The sequence below is a fragment of the Crinia signifera genome, chromosome 7 (genome assembly GCF_055691185.1).
Source record: "Crinia signifera chromosome 7, ASM5569118v1, whole genome shotgun sequence".
Taxonomy (NCBI): domain Eukaryota; kingdom Metazoa; phylum Chordata; class Amphibia; order Anura; family Myobatrachidae; genus Crinia; species Crinia signifera.
This window is the reverse complement of record NC_139223.1, coordinates 135,504,409-135,532,000: the sequence shown is the minus strand read 5'-3', so window position 1 is coordinate 135,532,000 and position 27,592 is coordinate 135,504,409. Positions and strand designations below refer to the sequence as shown.

Below are 27,592 nucleotides of genomic sequence, written 5' to 3'. Positions count from 1 at the left end.
CTACAGCATGTGCTGTGCTGACATCAGGCTCAGCATGAGTGTCTCACTGACAGCGTGAGAGGTCATGCTGAGCCTGCTGTCAGCACAGCACATGCTGTAGGTGTGTGCTGCGTCTGAGATCACAGTTAATAGTGTTTTCTTTTACCCACCTCTAAACATTCTGGGGGTGTGGCCTAAGTGTGGGAGGTGCCCACCCCACACACACTTAGGCCACACCCCCAAAATTTTACCGGGGCCCGGCATTCCTCTCGGCTGCCCTGTCCATGCGTAGTGGATAGTGGGGTTATGAACAGGTAAAAAATTGCATCGGATCGGCCGATATCGCATCCGATATATCGGCCGCCGTGAAACGAAACAAGTACCAATATAACAATTAGCATGTGCTCCTGCAAAATAAACAAATAAAACCAAAATATAAACATGTCACCTATTACTGCAGTCGTTATACTGTCACGTGCATCCAAATGCCATAAGACTACAGCTTGCAGAAGTAAACCGATTGTGACAATGTACACAAAGTCTTTTATTGAAGCAGTGCCCAATTCTTGAAACATTATGATTAAAAAATAGCAGTGATAAATAATCTCAAGATTCTGCTTATCTGGGAAGCGTTAGAAAACATAAAGGTTTCTGATGTAAAGTCGCCTGTCCCTCTGTTATCTATTCACTCTAAAACAAGTGTCTGAGCTTCTGGTGTATCGCATAGATAGCGCTATGCTACAGATTTCCCATGTTCCTATGAATTACAGCTGTTTATCTTGAAGCTTTCTTTAAGATTAATTAAATGCAAATGTAACTCTGTGAAACACGGGAATACCTGCCAGACCTCTCATTAATACCTTCACTTAAAAACCTCTGTGCCAGGGAGTCATTAATTTGCAAAATAAAAAAAAATAAAAAAAATGACTACTGCAGCGGCCCTTTCGCCTGCAAACAATTCATGGATGGCTGCCCAATTAGCCGAGTCGCACTCTGATCCTCCTTTCAGACCCTGTGGCCCTTTGAGGACACAATGAGGCTCCGATGATAACCTGGCAGCATAGGTAGAAATCCAGCCAAGTGTGAATGTTTGAAGCTGTAGCTTGGCTGCCATCGAGTCGGCAAAAAAAGAAAGAATTCAGGCACCATGTCATCCAGTACAAAGGATAAAAAGAGATTTATCCGGAAATTCGATGTGGCACCACATATGGGATACATGAGTGCGGTTATACAACAGGCCACAGATTTTTTTTTTTTTTTGTTCCTGAACAGTTCTCCTGCGAGTGAAGGCATCCCAATGTCTCTGAGAATGTGAGGATGTGAGGATGTGAGGATAATTTTAGCCGGGGTGGTGGCAGGGATGCGAGCTCTTGGGTCTGCCACAGGTTTGTGGCAGATGGCTGTGTGTCAGCCATGAGAAGAAGCCAGGCTCGGCTTCCTCTGCAGATTTTTCTCCTTTTTTTTATTTCTCTGATCAGGTAAATATGGGCACACTCTGGAAAGTTCGACAAATTCTGCCTTAGGCTGCAAGTTTGTGCCTTAGCCCCATCTGTCACAGATCTTTCCTGGGTTCTGCTGTAAGGAGAGCTGTGAATTTGCCATTCAGAGCTGCCCAGGAATACGGAGCCGTCTCACCCTGCGGAAGGAAGAGTTCAAAAGATATTAACTGTTCGGTGACAAACGGGGAAACCTTTCATCCTGAAAAATGAGCAATTTCTAAACATGAATATATTGCATATGTGTCTATTTACATTATCCTATAAATAATACATCATTGTTTCACTGGAGTCATAAGAAGCATGTTCAAAATACCAGTTTAACACAGAATGTCTCCAATATAATGCTATAAGCATCACCCATGCTGGGTAGTATGGGGGTTATTCTGATTCACTCGCAAAGGCACAATCACTCTCTAATGGACAAAGCAATGCAGGTAAGGCTGATGTAACATGTGCAGAGAGAGCTACAGTACATTTTGGTGGAGGTGCACTTCAAACTGATACCTATATTGCAGTGTAAAAATAAAGCAGCCAGTATTTACCCTGCACAGAAACAATAAAACTCCCAAATCTAACTCTCTCTGCACACGTTACATCAGCCCCAACTGCAGTGCACATGGTTTTGTCCATTAGAGAGCGATTGTGCCGTTCCGAGTGAATCAGAATAACCCCCTATGTGTGCATTGGATGAGATGCCCAGCGCAGGTCTGCACCTCCTATAATAACACGGACAATCCTAATAATTGCTATTTATTGTACATGCACATTGCTTAGATTTTATGAAACTGGTATGTGTTTAAAAGGGTATGGGCCATTACGTCGACATTCATTGGGTCGACCACTGAAGGACAACATGGCTTAGATCGACACATGAAATAGGTCGAAATTGCTAAGGCCGACAAGGTTGGAAAGGTTGACACAAGCATTAGGACGACATTTTTGTTATTTGTCCCGAAAGTCGACATAGTCAACATAGACACCGTTAAAGTGTAACGCTGTGCTCGCCATGCTTTGGGCATGGCGCCTTGCTTAGCTTGGCACACTATGCTATTCTCCCTCAACGCCCTAGTCAGCAGTAAGGTTAAAAAAATACATGGAAAAACTCATCTCGACCTTTTGACTGTCGACCTTGCTATTGTTGATCTAATGCTTGTGTCGACCTACCAACCCTGTCGATCTTAGATATGTTGGCTTAGGTCGACACATGAAATAGGTCATGTCAACCCAATGCATGCCGACCTAAAATGTGTTGACCTAATGAAAGTATAGAGTTTATACTGCACGTTGTGCATATGCATTTAGGGCCAAATTCTGGTTCACCTGCAAAAGTAAAATATCTCCCTAATGGACAAAGCCATGTGCACTGCAGATGGGGCAGATGTAACATGTGCAGAGAGAGTTAGATTTGGGTGGGGTTTATACTTCAAACTGATTGCTAGATTTAGCTGTCAATGTAGATTTAGCATTAAAAAAAAAAAGAGTGGGATCTGCATTGGCTAAAACGGACGCTAAATTGTTGGTTTTCAACCAGTTTTGCCGATCCGCAGCTGCACTGAATAGATTTGAACTGATATTTCTGCATTTGGAAATACTGGCACATATTGAACGGGTGCGGATTATTAGATAGACAGTGCCTAGATAGACAGTCAATAGGTCTACCCCAAAAAGGTGGTCATGCAACAGGTCAACAGGGTCAAAAGGTAAACATATGAAAAGTTAGACACAATTTTTTCATATTTTTGGGTGACAATTGTCGACATGGATGCCCAATTAGTGTAACTCTATGTCAATGTAGATGTTAAAGTAAGACGGTTAAAAAAAAATCATGAAAAACTCGAAGTCACAAGGCTACATTTTTAATGTAGACATTTTGCCCGTCGACATACTGCATGTCAACCTTTAGGGGTACACCTATTGACTGTCTCTTAAGTGATGGCTAACCTTGACACTCCAGCTGTTGTTGGACTACACATCCCAGCATGCCATGCTAACACTGATGCAGGGCATGCTGGGATGTGTAGTTTAACAACAGCTGGAGTGTCAAGGTTAGCCATCACTGGCTCTAGACACTGTAGATCGAACACCCAGAACCACATGGAATACCCCCCACAGTATTTTAAGATAAATGTAATTATATTAGAAAGCATACCACAGCAAGAGCAAATTATATAACAAGGAAAATGCAAATCAATTTTCAGTTGTAGGCGTATGTTTTAGACGTATGTGATCACAGAACAATAGAGTGACTTACAATATCCTTATAATCTAAATAATGCAGCACCCCATACATGGTACTAAGGAAGTCTACTTTAGGGAGTTCAACTGCAGGTTGTTTATATCAGGACGTGCGTCTACTAATGACATTTTTCTCATGTTATTCATTCCAGTGGGTATTACTGCTGGGAGTGGCAGGTGTCTATTTGTGGGAGCGGATCTGCGCTATATGCAGAATGTCATTAGAAAATAATCTATTCCTGACAGTCATTATTATATTTAACTTTATTTTGAATGTACAGGGTCTGACCCCTCACAGCGGAGGCAGACATTTTGTAGCATTCAAGCTGCCTTATTTATTTTAAAACCCAGTGATGTTGAAAACAGTATTTACTAATAAAATGGTTGCGTCTGTGCCGAGGCAAAGGAAGAGCTGTAATCATAGCTTCCAATATTGCAGGAAGGGAAAATAAAGCATAATCTGGTCATATCCCTGATCTAGCCTGACAGGGTGTGGTATGAGGGCCCGACAGTCGAGATTCCGATGGTCAGTATACAGACTCAGAATCCCGACCATTGGTACTCTGACAGGGGGGGTGAGTGCAAAGAAACCCCTTGCAGACTCAAAGCCGCTCGCCACAAAGTCTATTCTCCCTTTACGGGGGGTCATGGAACCCCTCAAGTGAAAGTGTGGAGGTGGGGTCTTAGAAGTTCCACACCTGCCATCTGCATTAAGTGCAATAAGAATGCCTTCCTCAGACATCCTGAATTATGTGATAGGGAGGCTCAGTGGTGCCCTCCTCAGATCCCAGTGGGGATGCCAATCCCGGGGCAATTTTTCAATCCTGGGAGTCGGGATTGAAAAATGCTCAATCCCGGGATTGACATCTCTAAGCAGTTTAGGCAGGTAGCCCCCCCCCCCGGGCCGCCCCACACATTCATTTACTTACATGGGAGGGTGGGAGTGCGGCCGCCGGGAGCAGGGCAGACATCAGCGAAAGCAGGGCAGACAGGAGCAGGCGGATGGTGGTGGCAACAGTAGCAGCAGAGCACTCGCTCAGATGCTGCCTGGCATCACATATGCGCATACGCATCTAATCCCGGAGTCCCAGGATTGGAAGGTCCAATCACGGAATTCAAATCCCAGCGTTTTTTAGGCCAAATCACAGGATCCCGTCAATCCCGATCCCGGGATTGGCCACCCTAGATCCCAGTGCCCTAGGCAGTTGCCTAAAGCTGCTTAATGGTAGAGCCGGAAATGACCCCACATTTGCTTGATTTCAGAGAATATACCCAAGATACAATCCACAAATGGGTGTACGCTCAACTCATATAGAAAGCATATATCTTAGTGAAACATTTAACAAGTACTGTATTATGCAGCTAATAAAGTACTCTACTACTACTACTGTTTGGAGTAATGATGGCTGGCGTGATCGGTTTGCCAATCACATCATTAGACCAAACCTCTAGTAGCCAAAACACTAACTGCAGCCAGATGCCTAGTTGCACTACATCGGAAGCCCCAGAGGCTCCTCCTCTTCTCTTGGTTATTACTAAAATGAGTTATCTAATGAGTATGGAGAAGAACCCTATATTAATGAAAGATCATTTAAATTCATACCGATTTGGGTATGTCGTCCTTTTGATTGTCGTCCTTCTGACCATGTTGACCTTTTGACCGCCTATCTACCTACTGACTGCCTATACAACCTACTGACTGCCTATACAACTGTGCCATGTTAGTCTCAACTGAAAGGAACCATGTTCTTTCCCATTTAACGGCAAGCAGTGTACAGGAAAAACTCATATGGTAAACCATACGTTTTATTACTGTACGGTCAAAGACATTATTTGTACACTGATATGCGACTATGTGATAAGTGACTCCTCCCCAAACATTCTTTAATTAGCTGTAGAAGTATTCACTATTATCGGATATAGAACTGGCACATTTTAAAAATATGTTTCTTTACAGATGTCTCATATGTAACTTCTCCACTATATATTTATTTAGTTTGGAGCAAGACAATGACAAAACAAATATGGAGGTGTAAAATATGAAACCAATCACTGGTGTTGTACACAGTCTTGTAATCTAAAGAGTGCTCCAAATGCTACTGCATTTCCCTAGAAAAAATGTACTTAACTATGTTCACTGTAACTATGGTCCAATGACAAAAACGAAGACTACAGCAAGATTTTCTAAAAAGTTTATCATAGTACTATAACCTTATTAAGAGAGTAAACTGCAGACAAGATTATATGTAGACAATGAATAAATAAGAAAGCAGGTTACGTATACTGTAGTAAGCTGTCCATGCAGTTGAATTTGGATTCACTTATTAAGTCTGCACCAATACCCTTTACAGATAGGCGCTCCCGCAGGTCGTTGGTGTTGTTCTTTGTCGTCTGTGCATACAGTACAATCTGAGGATATTGTCCATGAGAGCTATAACCCTGGATGTGGCCACTGATGATATCTTTTGTAAAATCACTATGGGCTCCGCAAAAGTGCGGAAATCGGTATTCAGTGATTTCCGCACTTCTGTGAGCGCGCATGTACGAGCATTTAAACTCTGGTCTCCTCGTAACTGCAGTTTGAGTTGTAATGGGTGGCGGTGACCTTGTTGGTAGCGGTTTGGACAATGCAGGAGATAAACAGGCCTATATTGTTTGTTCAGGAGTTCCATCGTGTTCAAGGGAAATCATGAACATTGTATTGTTTACAATGTCATCCAGTGTGTACCCAGCTTAGTCTGATCAGATCAATGCAATTTAGCATTGAGCTGGCGCTGGCTGGAGGAGCTCCATCTGACCGGAGAAGCTTGTGCATCCCCATCAACAAGGCTGCGGGGAGCGGCTTCCCTACCCGTCTCCACTTCAGGAAGACGTGCAATGAGTGGGGGCAGACAAGAGGGGCTGAGGGGGAGCTGCTTGGACCAGCGGAGGGCGGCAGAGGGCTCCGACAGACCGGTGCTCGCACCCTCCCCTTCTGTCAGCAGGTGCGAGGTGGTGATTGGCGATTCTATCGCCAGGAGAAGCTCCGTTGAGGGCTGCTCCATCTGTACCTGTAAGGTCAACCTGTTCACACATCATACCTCAGAATATAAAGGTAAAAATAAAGATAGAAAAGATATAGAAAACAATGCTTACTGTCCAACCTAGCACAGCTATATCTATATAATAGTATTGTCATGCGTCCAACAGTCTACAGTAACCTCCTCAACCTGGTTAAAGTATTACAAGCAAGATTAATAGTATAAGCAAATATTATGATATTTCAATAATCACAACTATGTTAGAAAGCTAAATAGTGTATTAGCAACATAATGTGTGCAGTTACTGTAATTATACAACTGCATGCAAACAAGCAATTATGAGCTTAATTATTTCATTCATTAATTATGAGATCTTCCTAATCTCAGTCAAAAATTTCTGCCGGCAAACTGTGCTTCAAAAACTGAGCTACAAGTCCCAGCAATGGCTGACAGGGCATACTAGAGACCTGCAGACGAACTGAATACACACGTCTCCCCCCCCCCCCCTCCACTGATATCCAAAGTGAACCCTTCAGTGGATTTTATTGTGAATTCTTTGAAATTTTCTTCATAAATACACACAAGAACAAAGGTCAAGTCCAATGGATCTGAGAATCAGATATCTGATATTCTTAAATCTTTCTCTCCACCAGTGTTCAAAGATGACAACATATATGAAAAAATAAACTGATATCATAGTGTATTATTGTAAATACAACATTTACACTCTTTGTGCTAATGGGTGCTATGAGATGTGATATTCCAATCCAAGGTACCAGATTGCCAATGGTTCAAGTGGGACACCTCACAAGTGAAATGGAAGAAGTATGGGTGCTCATATGTAGGATGTGTTGTATATTAAAAGGGTGATGAAATGGGCAGATAAGAATTAAAAATTTATTTATTAAAAAACATCAGATAAGATCAGCGTGGTACGAGCAGAGTGTTCCAACAAAAACACAGGTATACGATACAACAAGATGTGACCCGGGTGATAGATATGGCTCCCTGTTGCAAAGACAGCACACAATCTTTTACCTTCAAAAAAGTCTGTCAGAGACTATCAACACGTTACAGCGCACTGCGGCACCTTTTTCAAGATATGTGCCGAAAGACAGTGAGGTCCAATCGGACAAAATGGCCAGAGGTTTGGCTATACTTCCGATCCTCTGGATATTATAGTTACTTAATAAGCTTATTTTGTTTTTGAGGGAAATAAATCAATGCTCATTACCAGTGACAAAAAAAAGCACCATACGTTTAGGTAGCAGTAAATATTAAAATGCGCACATACCTCACAACTTTTGCTGATGTTCATTGCACCTGAAAATATGGGTCTTGACCTCGTGGCTAGTGGGTGTAGTTTAAATTTGCAACACTTCCCATTAAACAACACCCATGTTTTTGCCAAACTGTGAGCTTCTGGCATGCCCCCTGTCTCGCTATCCTGGGGTACAGACACTGTGCAAACGCACAGCATCTATTCACCATTACTCGATTGTAAGCTCTTCAGAGCAGGGCCCTCTTCCCTCCTGTTGTCAAAGCCCTCTTCTCTTCACATTTCACTCACAGCTCTCCTATACTCAAACACTCAGCTACCATCTTAGTCCGGAAACAAATCATCTTTGGCCACCAGACCCTAGTAGCACATTGGTGAAGTCATGGGTCCTCAAACTGCGGCCCTCCAGATGTTGTGAAACTACAAATCCCAGCATGCCTTGCCACAGTTTTGCTATAAGGGAGTGTTAAAATTGTGGCAAGGCATGCTGGGATTTGTAGTTTCACAACATCTGGAGGGCCGCAGTTTGAGGACCCATGGGTTAAGTCCTCACTACTTACATTAAAGCTGTAATGTGTATTGAATTGTTGCATTAATTTTACCTGTAATCTACTTTGTTATTCATTTACTGTAATGTTAAGTCTGTCTCCCTGTACTGTTCCTTTGTAAGGCACTACAAAACACTTGTGGTACCTTATAAATAAAATATAATAATAATAATAATAATACTCTGCTAAGCTGAGCTGCAAGAGGGAGAAGGTTTCCCAACTGCCTCCCCAACGCAGTAAACTGTGACCCACCGGTGGGACAGTGCAAAAAAATAAATAAACCATGCCAAATTCGGGACAGTTAGGAGGTATGTGCACACTCCATTTAAAGCTGGATACACACTATGCAATTATCTATATACATTAGCAGAGACATTCAAAAAAGATAACACATACATTGCTCACGATTAATACTGTGCGTTTAAAATATTTAAAGTACAAACTGCCACTGGAAAAAAGCTCTCCCTATAGCGTTTGGTTTTACATAAAACCGAACGGTAACGTCTATTCGAAGGAAGTAGGGAGAAGAAATCACTATTCGGGTGAGTGGGATCCCGCAAATTACTGTTAGTCTTAAAGAGAAGCCGCTTCTTAAAAATGTCCTGTAAACTCGGTAGGACAACTCCAATTGCCCTACCTGCAGGTGACACTACCCTCTGAAGGGACTTACGGTCAGCTGCTGAACATGGGCCAAACCATGCCACAATACCATAAGTAAGGACACTCTCGATCACACATGAGTAGAAGTTCACCAAAGTTCTCCTACTCATACCAGCCAAGCGTAGTTTCCTAAGGAAAAACATACGCTGGTGGGCCTTTTTGATGACAACATTAATATGGGTACTCCATGAAAGATCTTTACAAATGTTAACACCCAAAAATTTAAAAGTATCAACAGACTCCACCTGTTGACCATTAAAAACCAGTGGACAATATGTGGTCTTATGCGATTTCCTAAAATCCACGATCATTTCCTTGGTCTTGCTCACGTTCAGGATCAAACCATTCCCACTGCTCCAAGACTCCAACTTGGATACTTCCAATCTATACTTTGTCTCACCATCATCTTCCGCAAATTTAATAATTGGAACAGAATTAAAGCTAGAAAAACAATCATAAGTAAATAATGAATACAACAAGGGACTCAAAACACCCCTGGGGGACCCCGGTTTTAACTATCAATTCACTAGATACATGATTTTCCATCCTAACGACCTGAGGCCTGTTGGTTAGAAAATCCAGAATCCATCTACAGATGGGCCCACTTAACCCAATACTAAAAAGTTTACTTACTAGCGTAGGCGGGATTACAGTATTAAAGGCCGAACTATAATCAACAAACAAGATCCGGGCAGATGAACCCTTTAAGTCCAGATGAGCTTATTTTATGAACTAACATAAGCACTGCATCATCGGTGGATCTCTTGGCCTTGTAAGCAAATTGAAAAGAGTCAAAACCAGGGGGGATGCATTCCTTAACGTGAGCAAGAATCATTCTCTCAAACGCCTTCATAACAAGAGATGTAAGGGCAATCGGGCGATTGTCATTCAAACTATCAGCCTTCCCTTTCTTAGGAACTGGCGTGATAGTTGTTGACTTAAAACACTTAGGCACATAACAAGCACTAAGAGACAGATTAAAAATTAAAGTAAAAATTCCAGCTAGCTGTGCTGCACAATTTTGCAAAACCTTCCCCTGAATCCCATCGGGGCCTGCGGCTTTTCCTACTTTTGTCCTAAGAAAACACTTCCTAACAGACTCTACCTCTAATTCCATAGAGGCTCCTCCCCCCAGTGTCTCTCCAAACAAGGGGGAGACCTGGCCGGTTTGTCAAAGCAGGCATAAAAGGTATTCAGGTCATTCACCAAAGCAACATCAACAATGGGATTTTTAGTCGCCTTATAGTCAGTAATGTTCTGAATACCTCTCCAAAGGCACTTAGCATCATTATTTTGAGCAACCATATGTTCTAATTTTATGGAGAAAGCCTATATCTTCACACTACATGCCTCTACATGCTGCACTACATCATTACATCACATGCACGCCTCTACATGCTACATTACATCACTACTCACCTCTACATGGTGCACTACATCACTACACGGCTCTACATGCTGCACTACATTACTATACTACATCATTTGACTACATGCCTCTATATGCTGCAATACATCACTACACATCACGCCTATACATGCTGCACTACTTTACTACACTACAAGCCACTATATGCTGCTATACATCACTATAAGTCTCTACATGCAATACTACATCAGTACTCACCTCTACATGGTGCACTACATCACTAAACTACATGGCTCTACATGCTGCACTACATCACTAAACTACATCCCTCTATATGCTGCACTACATTCCTCACTACACTGCATGCCTCTATATGTTACACTACATGCCACACTACATCCTCCTTGCATGTGGCAACTACATAACTGCACTAATACAACCCACTACCTCCCTACACATGCACTTAAAGTTCCATGAAGAAGTCCTCTGTCCAATGGAGTAACAGAGTACAGAGTAAGAAGGGGTGGGCCTAGTCCTTTGGCTGGGAGAGGACAGAGTAGAAGGGATGGGGGAGCGACTTGATTAAAGTGGTGGGCCTGGTGGTCAATTTGTGAGAAAACAGGGTAGACGGGAAAAGGGGAGGGTATTGTATTCTGGCTGGTGGATAGTAGTGTAGAGGAGAATGGGGCTTGTCAAGTGTATGAAGAGGATTGGCCTGATTTTCTAAAATGGAGCTAGCAGGGTGGAGGGAAAGGGTTAAGCCGTGGACTGAGGCATGAAGAGATCAGGCCATAACACATGGACGTCCCTATTCCTGGTCATCCCTGGCGGCAAGAGCAGGATCACCTCCCATCAGCAGTAACTCAAGATGCAGTTGTCGGGGATAGTCCCACTGCCTCTCCCTGTCAAACTGCTTTCACATCCTCTTTGTCACTGCCTACTATGCAGTGGGGAGCGGCTGCGGAACCATACCGACTCATTATAATGTGGATAGCTACGGGCCCAGGTGCAGTGCTCCAGCTGCCCCGCCGCTAGATTCACCTCTACATGTATACAATCTTAAACAATTCAGTTTAATTATTATATTTGATATTACTATTTCATGGTAGATCCCTACAAAATATAATTCCAACAATGTAACCTTTCTACAACCTGTACACATCATTGTATCTTTCTGAACAAAACAGCAATACAGTCACACCACTGACAGGAAAGAGATCTGTGTAAACAAATTAAATAGGAGATAATAAATTATTTATAAGATGGCAGAGAAAAAAACCCTGGAGAAAAAAAGGGCCATGTATGTTAATAAACCTATTTACCGTCATTTATATTATTCAATATTGTATTTTTTAATCTCCCTGAAACCGCCTTTGTCAATATCTTGAAATACTCAAACATTTTTTTTCCCTTCCGAATCTTCACTAGTTCCCTGTTTACAACCTAAAGGTCTCTCTTCCATTGTGTGTGTCATAAATTATAAATGGATGTGTACTTTCCTCTCACCAAATGTGTATCCATCTGCCACCCTATTTATCCGATCCCCTCATCGTGGTAACTATGGGTTTTTTTCTGAACATGTATTTTCCCCTGCCATGTTGTTCCACCCTGAAGAGAGCACACCGGCTGCTCAGAGACTTCTTATGTCTCTTGTAGCAATGGGAGAAAAAGATGGCATTCTGCGCGATCCAAATCAAGATATTACACTGAGAAATGTGCTCTCCAAACACCCATAAAATGCTATTACATTTCTTTTTATTCGTGTTACAGCATCTATATTATTCAGCCTAACTTTTGTATTCCTCAGGTTTTCTAATGTAGGCATCAATAAGAATCAGAGGCAAGTTTTCATCACAAAATGTGGCAAAGTCAAAGACCACAAAAAAGCACGTGAGTGTTTAGGTTTGGATTTGGTTTCCCAGGATGACACGCTAGCTTGAGGGAGAAAAAACACTGACTTGTAGTACCACAACAGTTTTTTTAAATATATTAATTATCAGGGCAGGGACAGTTACCAGATATTGTCGGAGGCTGCCAGTGAAGGATCGTACTACAATATACTCCATAAGCTGTTTACACCATCTGAGGCTGGCAGAAGCCAACTGGTTCAAATGCTGAGAAACAACACTTTCTGAAGTTTGGTACTTAGGTGTCAGATAATAATGGAGACTATGGTCTGCAGCGCAAAGTAACCTTTATGTGATCTTGTCTCCAACTGTGTGATGTACTTAGTTACCTATCACACATTCTGTTGTCTATAATGGTGCTAGAGAACACTTGTGGTGCCATGAGGACTAGGACTATTCCTTAGCATTATGGGGCCTATTCATTCTTCACAACTCAAGAAAAATCTAAAAGTACAAGGAATGAGAAAAGAGGTGGGGGCTGAAAGTTTCCATATTTAGGGGGTTATTCTGGTTGATTCGCAGCCTTGCGAGTCCACCAAATCCCGCCTTGCGAATGGTTGGCTGTGGCCAACCATCCGCAAGGGCGACTTGCTCGCAGGGGCTTGCGAATGGATGTTACACAGTAACATCCATTTGCAGGGCAGGGGGAACCTCCCACATCTTTCGATGGTCACTGACCATCGTAAGATGTGGAAGGTGCACGCATTTAAAAGTGACTCTCAAGTCATATACATATGCGTGCATGCTGGGAAAGAAATGGACATCACTGGATGTCAGCTGCCCGCCCTGCCGCATCCGTGTCATCGCCTCATTAGCATGAGAACGCCCATGAAACGCTGTTCATTGTCAGAGGTTACATGCTCGTTCCAGGGGTGTTGCCAGTGGCATCTAGCAAATGGTTACATGCTCACTGCCACAGGTTACATATGCTCGATGCCAGGGGTTACATGCTCATTGCCAGGGGTTTCATGCTCGAACCTGCAATTAGTAATGGGCAAGGGGTGTGGTATGACCTCCCAATAGTCAGGATTCCAACAGTCACATACACAGGGGATTGTATAGTGGCAGGGGAAACTCCCAGTGGGCTCCACTGCCTGGGGCCCACCACCTCCACAGGGGGGGGGGGGGGGGGGGTTGTGTGTGTCAGGTTACAGACCGTGCACTTGATTTGTACATTAAACATACATTATCTTATATTACACCGGACTATGTTGCATATTCTACGGTGCATTGCTGTTATTAATCTGATACATTATCTTTAATAGCTAGCCAAGCCTCTATGGCAGCTGGCCACAACCCTAAATACTGTATGGACCCTAATATTGCATTCCCCCAGTGTGCCCTTCATGCTCCAGTCCAACACTACAAATACATGTTTGCAATGTGACCAGCCCTAAAAGTGCTCCAACAAGCTAAGCATAGGGAAATTCCTCAGCAATCAAAAACAAAAATACAGGAGAGGAAGTAAAATTAGTTTCAGTAGAATAAATTAAACTGAAATATGAAATACAGGGTGACATTTAATAGGATGCGATTTTTTTTTTTGGGGTGGGGGGGGGGGTATGGGGCGATTTTATCGCCAAAACAATCAAAAATCGCACTTTTTGCTGCGAATTAGCACATTCAGAATTGGCGATTTCTCAATTTGCATCCAGATGTTTTACCATTGCAAAATATAGAAATTGCCAATTTAATGGTGTACGAATTTGGAAATCCCCCCCCCCCCCCAAAATGTCAAAAAAAAAAAAAAAAAAAAAAGAACCATGTACAGATCATTGAGATGTTTATGGTTCTGTGTTAAAATGTGTAAAAGTAAAAAAAAATGGAGTGGGGTCCCACCTCCTGGAACCCCATCCAAGGCTGACCAGCCACGGTGTTCATGGTATGGCTGGGGGAGTTTATGTAAAAAGTGTCCCCCGGCTGTGGCATGACACCACGGGCTGTTGGAGCCCGTGGAGCCCAGATTTTTTGTCCCCCGTATTTTTGGAACCAGAACCGGTCCGAGAGTCTGGGGCTGGTTTCAGAAATACAGGGGACCCCTACGCTTTTTGGCCCCCGTATGTTTGGAAACAAATCCGTGATTTTGGAAAGTGGGGGGTTTTTTTTGCATCTCATTAAATCTCACCCATAGCATTTTCTTTTACTATAGCTGGACCACACAATTAAGAGGTGTCCTCCTCCCCCCACTCATGCCTAATGGAAAAACCCTATAGACCCAGTGACTAATAACCTGATCTTGAAAAGACTATGGGGAAATTCAGTTTCAGGCACATTTTATTCCCCCCTCAGTTCATTTATCCCTAGCTTTTTTCACCTGTAAAATGTTTTTGAGTGAAAACACATAGGATCCAGGATAGGTTTGCGGACCTATGTATTTTTGCAAGGAAAAAAATGGCCTTCTCAGGATGGCTATTGAGTATTTTTTTCACCTTCCTCAGGCATGTAATAAAACATCCCCAATGGCTGCCAGCATTGGGAACAACTGAATATCAGAGTGATCACTGTAATTCAGTGTATTTAAATAAAGAACACAAAAACATTATTTAGTAAATTTATCAGAATTCAATATAAAAGATCTCTATTGTAACATTCAAAGCTGCAAGGCACTCTGGGAGTTACAGCTCCACAATGGCTCTAGAGCCACAGGTTCACTCAGAATGGTCTTACACAAAACGTTAAAGTGCATGAAAGTTATTGTGAGAGGAGACAAACTACAGTGAGCATGATTAAATGAAATCCAGAACAAAAGTGTAACGTGAATTAGACAACAGAAGGTCTGTAACAGCTATGTTAGACAATCTGTTGGAAGACGAGTTACAATCGCCCTCCTCCTGAGAGCTCAAAGTTTTCTCAGCAAAACCAATTTGTGTTGGGCTTAATAGAACCAATAAAATATTTGCTGGGGGCAAAATGTACTTAAAGGTGTGAGATTTAAGTATGTTTATGAGAATAAAGAATTAGCCTACGTGCTACAAATGAACACATTTATACATCGATTTTGTAACCCTTTTTACATATCATGTAAAGTGACATGAATTCTAAAACCTTTCCAAATAGAAAATAGTGGCATGGTGGTTTTACCGCACATGGGTCAAATCTGCATGTGTTTAGGCATGGCCAACCTTCTGCTTACTGGAGAGCAGAGTGGGACTCTGGGAGGGCAGAACATGTCACCATTCCCTTACCCAGGTTTTTCTACATGGCCCGGTGGATGTGCGGTCCTGCACCCAAACTGTCCCAACGTGACGCGCAATCAATTACAATTGGACAAACAAAGTCTGCTGTGATACATGCGTTACATTTACATAAAAGCATAGGTAACAAAGAAAGGCACCCAGGAGATATATGTAAGGTGCCCTTGCCGCTGGTTCAATCGGTGGAAACATTGCTGCTGTTCATTAAGTTGCCCTTGATCAACTACATCATCTATATAATAATCTTCTAAAGCTGGCCATACACTAGACCAATATAGTGTACGAATGCATAATTTTGATGGGACATGCGATCGATTATGTGCAATTCATTAGGTATATCGGTGCAATGTGCGGTGCCGGTTGAGAAGTCACTCCACTGATCATACCTGCTGCACGTATAATCAGTCGACTTTGTTTGTAGTCGTAAGCAGATCGTATGTGTTATAGCACATACGATGGCTTGTTCATATGCCTTGCATATGAGCTGCATCATATGCAGGTCATTCTAGTATATAGCCAGCCTAAGGCCAGCAAACTATGTGAAAGATCATAGCATAGCCGGATATGAAAAAGACCCGCCAGGTAAGTACCATGTAGCTGCAGGAGGGAGGGGCAGTGAGATGGAGCAGGGGTGGGATATGGTGGAGCGGTGGACAAAGCATACGACGGGTCAGCAGAGACAGAGCGGCGGGGGTGGTGTAGGGCAGTGGGCGGACAGACCATACATATGCCAGAACCCTATAATAATTCTGTATATTAACATTTGTTTATTCTGTTAAACCAGCAGAATGACAGAATCCTTTAGGGATTTAGGGAATGTGGACCCCCTATTGGGATTTAATTTAAGGTGAGCATGTTTCTGTGGGAATTCTATTGATGTGAACTACTTTAACCCTTTTTGGCACACATATTACAGTATCACAACTGTCTAAGTCATGATAAAGTGATTAAATCAGTGTTGCATTAAGTCCTGACAAAAATGCCCCAGGTTAATTGAAAAAAGCTTTATAGTAACTTATTGGATGTACTTAAATGGTTACATTATTCTAGCACCAGTCCAGAAATAATATCCAAAACGTGCTCTTTTATTCATGTCCCTTTGTGCATGGTAGGGAGCAGCTATAGATGTGGTTAGCTTGGATGTGGAGCCAGCCTAGGGCCTTCGGAGAACCTAACAAAACCCTGGGGTGCTGAGTAAATTGCTACTGGAGGAGTATTCTAGGCAAACTGTCCCTTACAAGAGTAAAGCAGAACTTGGCAGTTTAGCTAGATGACACGGGCTGCACTCTATTAAAGGCATAAGAAGATAAAACACCGCTGGCCGAACAATGTAATGGTATTTCCATGTCTGAGAGATGCTCTGAATCAAAAAGAACATTGTGACCGTGCCCACTGAGCCTACTACCACTCATAGCAACACATCAAATGTGAGAGAATGAAAGGAAACAAATGTCCCACACCAGGCTAGTTAACCCCGCAAAGTGCAACATATTGTAAGAGTACTGAAAGCGCGCACAGTCTATCACTTACATAAACTATGTAGTCTGTGGCTAACTGTACGTCAGTAGTACAATATATACATAAAAGTAGGTGAGTGGAAGAGAATTAAGTATAGGGTGCTTGAGCAACTTTCCGGCTTCTATGTTCCATCGCACAGTTTATAAATTGCAAATGGAATTTTTATTATTTAGGTCTATTTTATTGATTCATTACAGTAATCAAAATCCATGAGATGCTTGGAAGACTGGCACAGCTTGGGAATTTTTACAAACAAGGGAGGGATGTGTATGAGTCAACATTCCAGCTAAGATATTTTAAAATGAGCTTCCCAACTTCTCCTACCTACCAACCAACCAACCAAGTGTTGAGTATTTTAGGACAATACACAAGAAAGAACAATGGTGATCAGAATGCAAAAATGTTTGTTCTTAACCAAGGAGGGGAGAGACCAAATTGGATTATATTTTTTTTATTATTTTTTTGCTTTTTAACATTTTACTGTTTTATAGTTTGAGGTACATTTGTTTCCTTGTTGTTTCTAACGTCCCAGCCTCAATTGTTTAATGTTTTGTCTGCAGAGTCCACACCAAGTCATATCATATAATAAAAATAAAAAAAAGGATATAGGAGAGATCGCTGCTATGACAGAAAAGTAAAAAATAACAAACGTGATTCACAAATGATCACAAAGGGGTGAAGATCGTGCTGAATCACAGGCCACTTTCACAGTCTTAGGGGGGGGGGGGGTGTGTGTGTGTATTTATGGCCGATATTTCCCGACAGGGGAAACATCGGCACTCACCTATTCATCACTGCTGTTAACGACAGCATTAAAGGTTGTCATATCCAAGCTGGATCTGGTTTGTCAGAAACGGCCACCGATTGTGGAATTCATGAGCGTATTTTTACAATCCAAGGCCGTTTTCGCCGATCCGCAGAACATTGAATTCCCTACTGTCGAGTTACTGTTGGATGAAAGGAAAATGGCCTGACAGTCGTAATCCTATACTGAATACCCCCCGCCCAGCCAAATCTAGATTTGGTTAGAGTTGCTCCTTCCATTAAATCTCTCAGTTACCATGGGCAGTTTGCAGCAGGAAGTCTCCATCCAATGACATAGATACCTTGCCTCTTCCCTCCCTCTAAATGGCAGTCACCGCCCCCTCCCCTCCCTTCAAACAAATGTCCGCAGGCCATCAATCACTGACAGTCTTCTGCCGTCCTGCTTCCAACAATGCAGGACCCCAACGGGTCCTGTGCATGCACGAAATAGTGATAATTGGTACTATGTGGCAAAATAAGTTACCCCAATCAAATCTGAATAACTCCCATTATGCAGGATACTATAGTATGAATATTCCTCTTATAATGGCGTTAACGTTCTCTAAAATCACATACCGAACACTCAGCATTTGACATTTATTACACCAAACTGCTATGTTACACTGTTATAGGCATTTAAGTAAAAAGTAAAGCTTAAAAAAATATAAAATTAGTTAATATCCACATGTCATAGATATTTAGCTGCATACACATTATAAATGTATTGTAACATAGCCAAACACTGCTAATAATCTTATATGAGGAGTGCAGGGAAATTGCATGTGCTACTGGCCACCTATTCACTTCCTCTGACCTTTACAGAAACACTACAGCGACATTGAACTGAACTCCCTCCCAACACAACATATGCTGTTGCGTATACAGATATTCCCAGCAGGTACTGATTTTGGGGAAGTGGACTTGGCCACGGTGGTGGGGCTGAGCACAGGTGGGAGACTTTTGACGGTGACATCTTGGAAGCATGGTAACACCTCCCTGGCAAGCCCAGAAGAGTCCCGGCCCAGGCACTTTATAGCCCCCTCTGTTCCCACTGGGGACAAAATAGCAGGGATGTATTGTTCCTATTAAGAAGCAGCATGCGGCCCTATGCTACAGTTGCTAGAACTCCGCACACTTTAGGAACTATCAGAGAATTTGCAATGAAACAGGCTGCAGACTACTGCACATTTTACAAAAATTTGCTGCTATAATATATGGTAGTTTGGCACAATTTATGACTACTCAGTGAATAATGTCCAAATGTAAACACAGAACAATGGACAAAACAAATGAGGAAAATGGATAGTTGGTTATATATATATGTACAAACGCTAATTCCTATTGTTAGTGGAACATGCATGTATAGAGACATACTGTATAGAGCAATCAGTTACCTCATGCTGAGAAGAGTCAGAGAGCAAAACAGAGAGCAAAACAGGTAAAGAAAGGGTGCCATGATGTATTAATGGTATGCAGTCAGTGGATAGACAATTTCTAGGTCAACTCATGGTCGACAGTAACTAGGCCGACACCTAAAAAGGGTCAACAAACATAAGGTCGACACTGCCAAAAGGTCAACACAAGCTTATGGTCAACATAGGCAATGATGACAGTGAAAAGGTCGACATGAGTTTTTCCTGATTTTTTTAAGTAAAAAGGTGGTTTTTCATACTTCACTACCCAAGTGGGCATAGAGTGGTGTGCCGAGCGAAGCGAGCCATGCGAGGGGACGCGGTACATATATATGGTGTCCATGTTGATGTACGACCAAATAGGCACCAAAAAATCATGAAAAACTTATGTCAACATTTTGAGTGTTAAGCTTATTTCGACCTTTTCGCAGTGTCAACCATTTAGTTGAACTAAACATTGTTGATTAAATATAACATAACCATATTAATGGTGCTACAGAAAGGACACAAATGACAAAGTATGGGCAACGGTAATGAACTGGGACATATGGCACATGTCAATGCAACATTTATGAAAGGGGGCTGAAAAGGAGATGTACAGTACAAAGGACCCCCAAAAAACTAAACAAAGAGTCAAAATGGGAATAGAAGGAATGAAATTTATACACAATTCTGGGAAAGAAGATTACATTTAGATGGAATTTGCTGGGATATACAGGGTAGTATGTAAGGGCTGAATCCATGTAAAATATTTTAGATTTATGATTTGCTGTATATAATGTTTAAATAACCTTAAAGCTTTATTATTATTACATTATAATATGTTGATGTTTCCCACTAACTGACATTTTCTAAACTTAAATGAATTTTACAGAACTGAGTAACACATAGATGTTGTAACTCCGTAGAACAAATAATACCCCACCCTGAAACTGTTAATAGAACCAAGGTTCCCGACCTTGTGTACATGGGGGCGAGGGAGAATTTAAATGCATGATCCAATCTTGGTGAAGTGTCATAGTACAAGATTTGCATAAGAAGTCTGAGTTTTGAGTTTCATCAAAGTTATGTAACATGCTGCAGAATTATAACTGCCACATCTGGTTTGTATCCCTGCACAGTAACAAAATATTATACATTAAATGAATAATGAACATGCAGCTTTTATCGATTTGAGAAATATAGGAATACAGAGAGCCATAAAAATTAAAGGGGCCATACAAATTAATAGTACGGGGGATTGGAAGGAACGGTTTACAGAATTTAATGCACATTTGGGTGAAAAGGCCGTGGATGGAGAGTTCTTCTTGACTGTTGTCCGAAGCTGCAGTAATCTCCATGGGCAATCAATGTGGTTTCAGTGGATACATACTCCAACAAATGGTCAAAAGGTGTCTAAAAAGGGGTGTCTAAAATGTTATTACAATGTGATATTGCTGAATGCAAGTAATCCCATAATCTGTTACAGTTCCTCCTTATTGAACAATCTCAGGTCTCCATTGCTGGAAGATAATCCCAATGAAGATCATGTTTTGAAACATTGCAACACTCTGGCACTGAAGTTATAAGATGACTCCCATTGCATAAATCGTTCAAAGATTAAGTTCACCCTTTTTGAACTATTGTCAAACATGGGTACAAAAACCAGGTAATTGACATTGCACATTAAGGTGGATATTCGATCTCCCGCAGCCATTCCGGCCTGGGAGATGGCTGCGGGGCCCAATTCAATATGATCTTCCTTGACAGCATTGAACATGGGATCTTGGCAGAACAAGCCCGACTTCACAAGCAGTCGGGCTCGTTCTGCCGAGAATAGGCGGTAATTAATGAGCTCCCGGCCGCAGCTCGCCGATTCCCGGCGGCTTCTTGCAGCCACGCCCCCTTCTCGACCTGCAGCAGGGTCACGGCTGTCAGGCCATCCTGACAGTCGTGACCCAACATTGAATATCCCCTTTAAGGTAATCACTCACTAAATTACTGCAATTGAGTGTTGGGTGTCCCTATAACCAGAGATCCCGAACAGAATTAATTAGAGAACAGTAGACTCTAGAACAGGGGTTCACAAACACGGTCGTCGTGGCACCAAAATGGTCCATGTTTTTAGTATATCCATGCTTGGCCACAGGTGACTTAATTAGTACCTCAGTTATCTTGATTTGTGCTGAGCCATGGATGATCTTAAAACCTGGACCATTACGGTGCTTCGAGGGCCGTGTTTTGGGAACCTCTGATCTAGAAAATTGATTTGGTTTACTGTTCTCCTAATGTGCATGGTTGCGTCCCATAGGATCATACCATTTGGTACAAATGCCAAGTGGCCAAATCTGTCCAGGACCTGTTGTATTAGGGAAGAGGCACCCCAATGGTGCAAGATTTAACTATACCCATGGCTCAGCAAAGATGGTTAAATCAAATTGACTGAGGTACTCTTTAAGTCACCTTTGGCTAAGCATGGATATACGTAAAGCCTGGAGTGCTTTGAGGACCGTGTTTGGGAACCTCTGTATTAGAGCAAAGAGCCATGTGCTCAGCATCTGTAGTATGTACATGAGCATTACACCTTGTACACATCTGCATTAGCCTTTTTTTGTTCTTTGTTTCTTTGCACGCTAACAATAGTTAAATATCACCAGTTTCACACATCTAATAAATAGCGAAAAATCAGATTTTCGCTGCAAAACTACTGATGTTTATTGTTTATCAGAACGTAGTTTGTCATTGTAAACCGTCAAAACGCTTCCACCCTCTCTCAGCTGGAGCTGCAGAAACCCTGAGATGTCGGTTGTGTCAATAGTAAAGACCTCACGCTGTCCTACATGGATCTGTTTGGTTTATAAAATGCTGGAACACACAGGCTGCAGCAAAGAAAGCGGAAGACGATGAAGGCCTGAGGGGTTCCACACATCATAAACCTGCCTGCCTTCTGGGTGGGTTCCCCTACTTTTTTTCATTACAGGTTAAAAGCTGCATGCAATTCTACTGACTTGCAAAGCAATGCCGAGTATTGGAACTGTGCAGTCAGCATTTTAAACTATTATAAGCTACCTCCTGAACCATTGCCAAGTTAATAGACAATGAAAGATAATGAGCTTGAAATTGGGTGTTAAATTGCATTTTTTTGCTCCTATCTCTATTTTTTCCCATGCTTTAACCATTTCCTACAGATGCACAATGGTGCTTCACGTCGCACATACATCATCCAAATATCTGGGCTGCAGAAAAGAAACAGAACATTTTACATCCCCCCGCCGTTGCCATTACCAATGGCGCCGGTGGGGTTAAACCGGCAAGATCCAATTTTGTTGCTGTCATCTCACAATGGCTGCATCTAGTACGAGCAAAGTGCGTCGTGTTTTATCTAAATTATTATTCGTTAATTTCTTCTTCTTATAGTGGTAGAGAAAAGCGTAAAAAAATAAAAACAGAACCCCATTCAAAATCAACATACCAATTTAGAAAAGGGGTGATGCTGGCAGGGTCACGTGAATAGCTTATAAAAATAAAATACTGCCGTTAAAAAGTAATCTAACTCTGAAGGGCGTCAAAGGACAAAGGAAACCGATGTGACAAAGCAAGGAATTAAAAAGATGTCACAAAAATAAATATATTCCGCACCTGATAATAATCACCTGATTCTTTTTTTTTTCGGGCTGAAATAATATCATATTCCAACAGCAAAGTGAGCTTATCTTCATTAGTATAATTGTAAAATATTCCTTTCAACTTTCCTTTAAAGCTAATGAGCTGCATTAATCCAGGTTCATTTTTATAAGCCTCATGGGTCCAAATATACAGGACAGTCATTTTAGTAAGCAATAAATTAAAAGGAGATGCTGGATGCCTTAAGTGCAAGACTACCATCAGACCTATGTTAATATAACTGCCATGTACTTTAATTAATCCTTGTTAGCATAACAACTAATATTCCTGCATAACATGCTCCTTTCCACAATAAGTACACTAATTATGCAGTCGCTCTCTCTCCCCCGATTTTTATTTTTTGTATAAGCTGCAATCAATTTGTCAGGTTTTTTTTTTTTTTTTAAAAGGTCTTCGGAGCATATACCTGGAACGGACGTCTCCGTACAATATCAGGCCTTTTGCAGAAATTCTGCAGTTTTTTCAGAAGCTGTTCAGGTGTCGAATACAGATATTCCGCTGCAGGAAAAATAGATACATTTTTAATGAAACAAAAACCTCAAAGCACACACTCGATATTAGTCACTTTACTAATTAAAAATGCATATTGCTCTGTGCTGTCTCGTGTTTTACATTATTTAAGCCTGATTTTTATGAAGTTACCTCTACTCGCAAGGATGTTTAATGTTAAATAAGACAGTGTACTTGTTCTGTTTAGACATCTCCTCCGGGTGATTAAAATACATTATTCTAATGGAACACAATGCAAGGGAGACATATTTAGTAAATGTGGATTGCAACAAAGCTACGACAAGATTTTGGTACAGCGACCTTGTCGCATAACGGCATCAATCATAAACTCGTTAGTCCCTACGACCTTCACATCTCGAGCTTTGTTATCTATGTCAACGGATGTAAATGTTTAGCTACATACATGTGTGCATAAACACACATAAAACACATACAGACATCTGCAGTTGTATGTATACATATAATCACAATAAGGTCGATGTCAGCCTGCTTCGTGTTATTCCAGTTCTGCCGTACCGCCCGAGACTAATGCAAAAAGCTATTTTAAATCATCTTTTTATTTTGTATTGTGAGACAACAGATGGTACATATAAACGTAGCCTAGTGTATTATATCACATATTTTTTAAGATTAACATGTCGGTTTTGCCAAATAAACAAATGTTCTTGCATAACTTTGGTTTTCAGGCTTAAACATTGCAGCGTGATTAGCGTTATGTCCCGGAGATGGGGAGTAGATGTTCCTACCTGGAAAAATCTCGGGGTACACCAAATTTTTGGGGCACAGAGGGTAACAGCCGCAGTACACAGCTTCTAACCTGAAATGAAATAAAAGAGAAAATAATCCTCTATACACATACTGGTCAACACAGTACCCTGGTCAATTGGTTAAGTTTAACATGAAAGCTGCTACTCTTATCCCCCTATAAACCCTTCTCTCTACATCACTGAGAAGAATCGTTCAGAGAACGCTCCATGGATTATGTCTGCGTTATATATATAACAGAACATGTAGCATATGTTTGCTTGCTGAATACATCAAATCAGAGATCTGCTTGTGTGTTTTTTTTTCTCCTGTCCTTTAAATGCTGTTCAACACATTTTTATAATCACCAAATAAACACATGAAACAACACAGTAAAGTATGTACAGATTTCCTTAATCATTCTGCAGAAAATAAGAATGTTCATTTGCAACGTATGGTGGGACGCTACAAACAGATTCTCTAGTGCTGCAATGCGCATAATTCTCGGCAATCCTGTTAACAGCCATTTAAATATATTTGTGACTTGCATACAGGCTTTTCTGCTTATGCTGGGGAAAACGATGGTAAAGCAGAGGAAATTAGGATTCTTATTTTGGTATGCAAAAAATGTTTTTTTTTTTTTTTTTAATTAAGTTTCGGCTTAAAAAAAAAAAAAAAAACACGTTCGTTTTTGTTACTCCTGAAAAAAAATTATGCCATGTCCTGCGATCTTTGTCTTGCTGCATAACGACAACAAACTGACATGTCCGAAGCATGTAAAAATATACTTTTATTTTTGTTGGCTTGTAAAAACGTAAGCGAAATTCAAAACGGGTCTTTAACTGTGTTTATGTAAAATGGTTTTGAAATGCAGCCAAATAGGTTGACCATGGAAGGAATTGGGATTTCAAAACTTTTTTTTTTTTTTTTTTTACTGTTCCCTTCTTCTCCAAAACTATTTGAGGTCATGCATACTTTTTTTTTGTTAATTTTTGCTTATTTTCAGTGACACAATATATATACATTTTCTGTCTGTGGCTTTTGTATTTTCTTTAACTGTCAAGTGTCGAATTAGACAAAGTAAATACATACATCTTTCCATCATAAGGTATGGGATGTTTATTATTGCTGTAAAAGAAAAAAAACTGTATGTGGTTTAGTATTAACTCATCAAATAGTGTGTAATCAGAAGAATAGATCAGTGGTCTACACAAGCACTACCTACAACATTGGTGGGATGAAATAGCCAAAAACTTTTCCTAGGATGGAAATAAAACACATTTTGAATGCTGTAAAAAAAAATGACATTACTATTACATTTTATTAAAACCGGACAGTTCTGGTGAAGGAGGCACTTGAGCTCTGGCATTGGAACATATGGGGAAAGGGTATAGGGCAGTGGTTCCCAAACTGTGTGCCGTGGCTCCCTGGGGTGCCTCGGGACACATGCAGGGGTGCCCTGGGTTGGTGGTCCAAGACCAATTCAAATTTTTTATGGTTAATTATTTATGGGCAAAACCAGTGCTGGTGGTTGACAATAATAAAATGTGTACAAACAGAAGCAAATCCTGCCCATTACTACATAACTGACACTAGGAATCGCATATAAACCCAATCTATTTAATTATTGGGGGTCCTAGGGGTGCCGTGAAAACATGTTGATACTCTAGGGTGCCGTGATTCAAAAAAGATTGGGAACCACTGGTATAGGGACAATGGGGCAGATGTATTAAGCATGGTAAAGTGGAAGGTGATAACGCATAAGCGTTTAAAAAAGATCTAGGAGTTGATTGGCTGGTGTGTTATCACCTTTTACAGTTCTTTATAACTTTATTAGGCTTAATATGCCCCAATGTGTGGAGTATGGAATGAACCCATTTCAAGGGAGAATCAAAATATAAGAGGGAGTACTCTCAAGTCCCAAGATGCCAAATAAGTTCAGGCTTACTGTAAGTTCAGAATTTTTCTAAATAATTTGTCCACTATGTGGCATTGTTGCATTGACTTCCACCTATATCTATAGGTATGTGTATATATATATATATATATATATATATTTATATATAGATATAGATATACAATAAACACGCACATACATGGGGGGAGGTATTCAATTTGGGGTCACGGTTGTCAAGCTTGCTCGACACCTGTGACACTGTCCCGTTCTCTGTCTTTTTGACCGAGAATTTGCAGGCGGGATTCTATGTCCCGCCTGCAGCGGGGCGAGAAGGGGCCGTGGCCGAGAGCTGCGGCCTGGAGGAGGCGAGCTGCAGCCGAAAGCTCGACACCTCCTAGCTGTTCTCAGCAGAACGAGCGTGGCTGCTTGTGAAATCGGGCTCATTCTGCCGAGATACCCTGTTCAATGCTGTCGAAGAAGACAGCATTGAATAGGACCAGGCGGCTATCTCCCCAGTTGGGAGATGCTCACCGGTGATTGAATACCCCTAATCTACAAGGGGATCCTGCACTCCAGCTAATATGAGCAACAATTGGGGGCCACAAATGTATTCATGTATCTATGAATCTATCTAATAGCGCTGAAATGTTGTCTATATAATATAGTCTGCGAGTGACAAAGCACTGGTTCAACACTCTCAACACTCTCAGCAAGTAAATAAGCAGATCAATAAGCAGTGTGGTCTGATTATTTACTTGCTGAGAGTGCCGGACCAGTGCTTTTTTTTCAAGTGAGGTACAAAAGAAAAAAAGCGCAACAAATAGTGCTGAAATATTGTCTTTTCATCCAAGTATCTGTGGTCCTTTATGGCGTCTGGAGTCAGGGGCATAACTAGAAGATTGTGGGCCCCATAGCAAAATCTATGAGATTGTGGGCCCCACCATGAGAAAACCCATCAGCCTACACTTGAAAATAAAAACTATACTCAGAACTACAGACTGAACCCATCAGCACCACCACACTGTGGTGCAGAGCAAGTTTTTACCGGCTAAAGGAGAGAGAGAGAGAGAGAGAAAGGAGAGAGAGAAAGGAGAGAGAGAGAAAGGAGAGAGGTGCGGGACAGTACGGAGGGAGTAAGGATACATAGAGACATAGGGGGAGGATAGGAAAAAAAGATAGATGCAAGCGGAAGGGGGTGAGGAAAGATAGATGCAGGGCGGTAGGGAGGAGATGGGGAGATGCAGGGCGGTAGGGAGGAGATGGGGAGATGCAGGGTGGTAGGGAGGGGATGGAGAGATGTAGGGTAGGGGGAGGGGACAGAGAGACACAGGGCGGGGATGGAGAGACGCAGGGC

The 27,592-nt window shown here is 41.6% G+C and overlaps 1 protein-coding gene across 6 annotated transcripts in view; it reads right to left on the bottom strand.

The window, feature by feature from the left end:
* Positions 1-298: 298 nt before the first annotated feature.
* Positions 299-27,592, bottom strand: part of QTMAN (queuosine-tRNA mannosyltransferase) — a 234,959-nt gene continuing 207,665 nt past the window's right edge. For 4 of the 6 annotated variants that reach the window (XM_083153853.1, XM_083153851.1, XM_083153852.1 and 1 more), the window contains exons 8-10: positions 24,344-24,414; positions 23,494-23,585; positions 302-1,615 (exon numbers count right to left, since the gene is read on the bottom strand). In XM_083153853.1, coding sequence (XP_083009979.1) covers positions 1,532-1,615; positions 23,494-23,585; positions 24,344-24,414 — 247 coding nt within the window. In that variant the 3' untranslated portion in view covers positions 302-1,531. Of the gene's footprint in view, positions 1,616-23,493; positions 23,586-24,343; positions 24,415-27,592 lie in introns of those variants that run through there. The other 2 variants (XM_083153854.1, XR_014450815.1) reach the window with 2 other exon arrangements.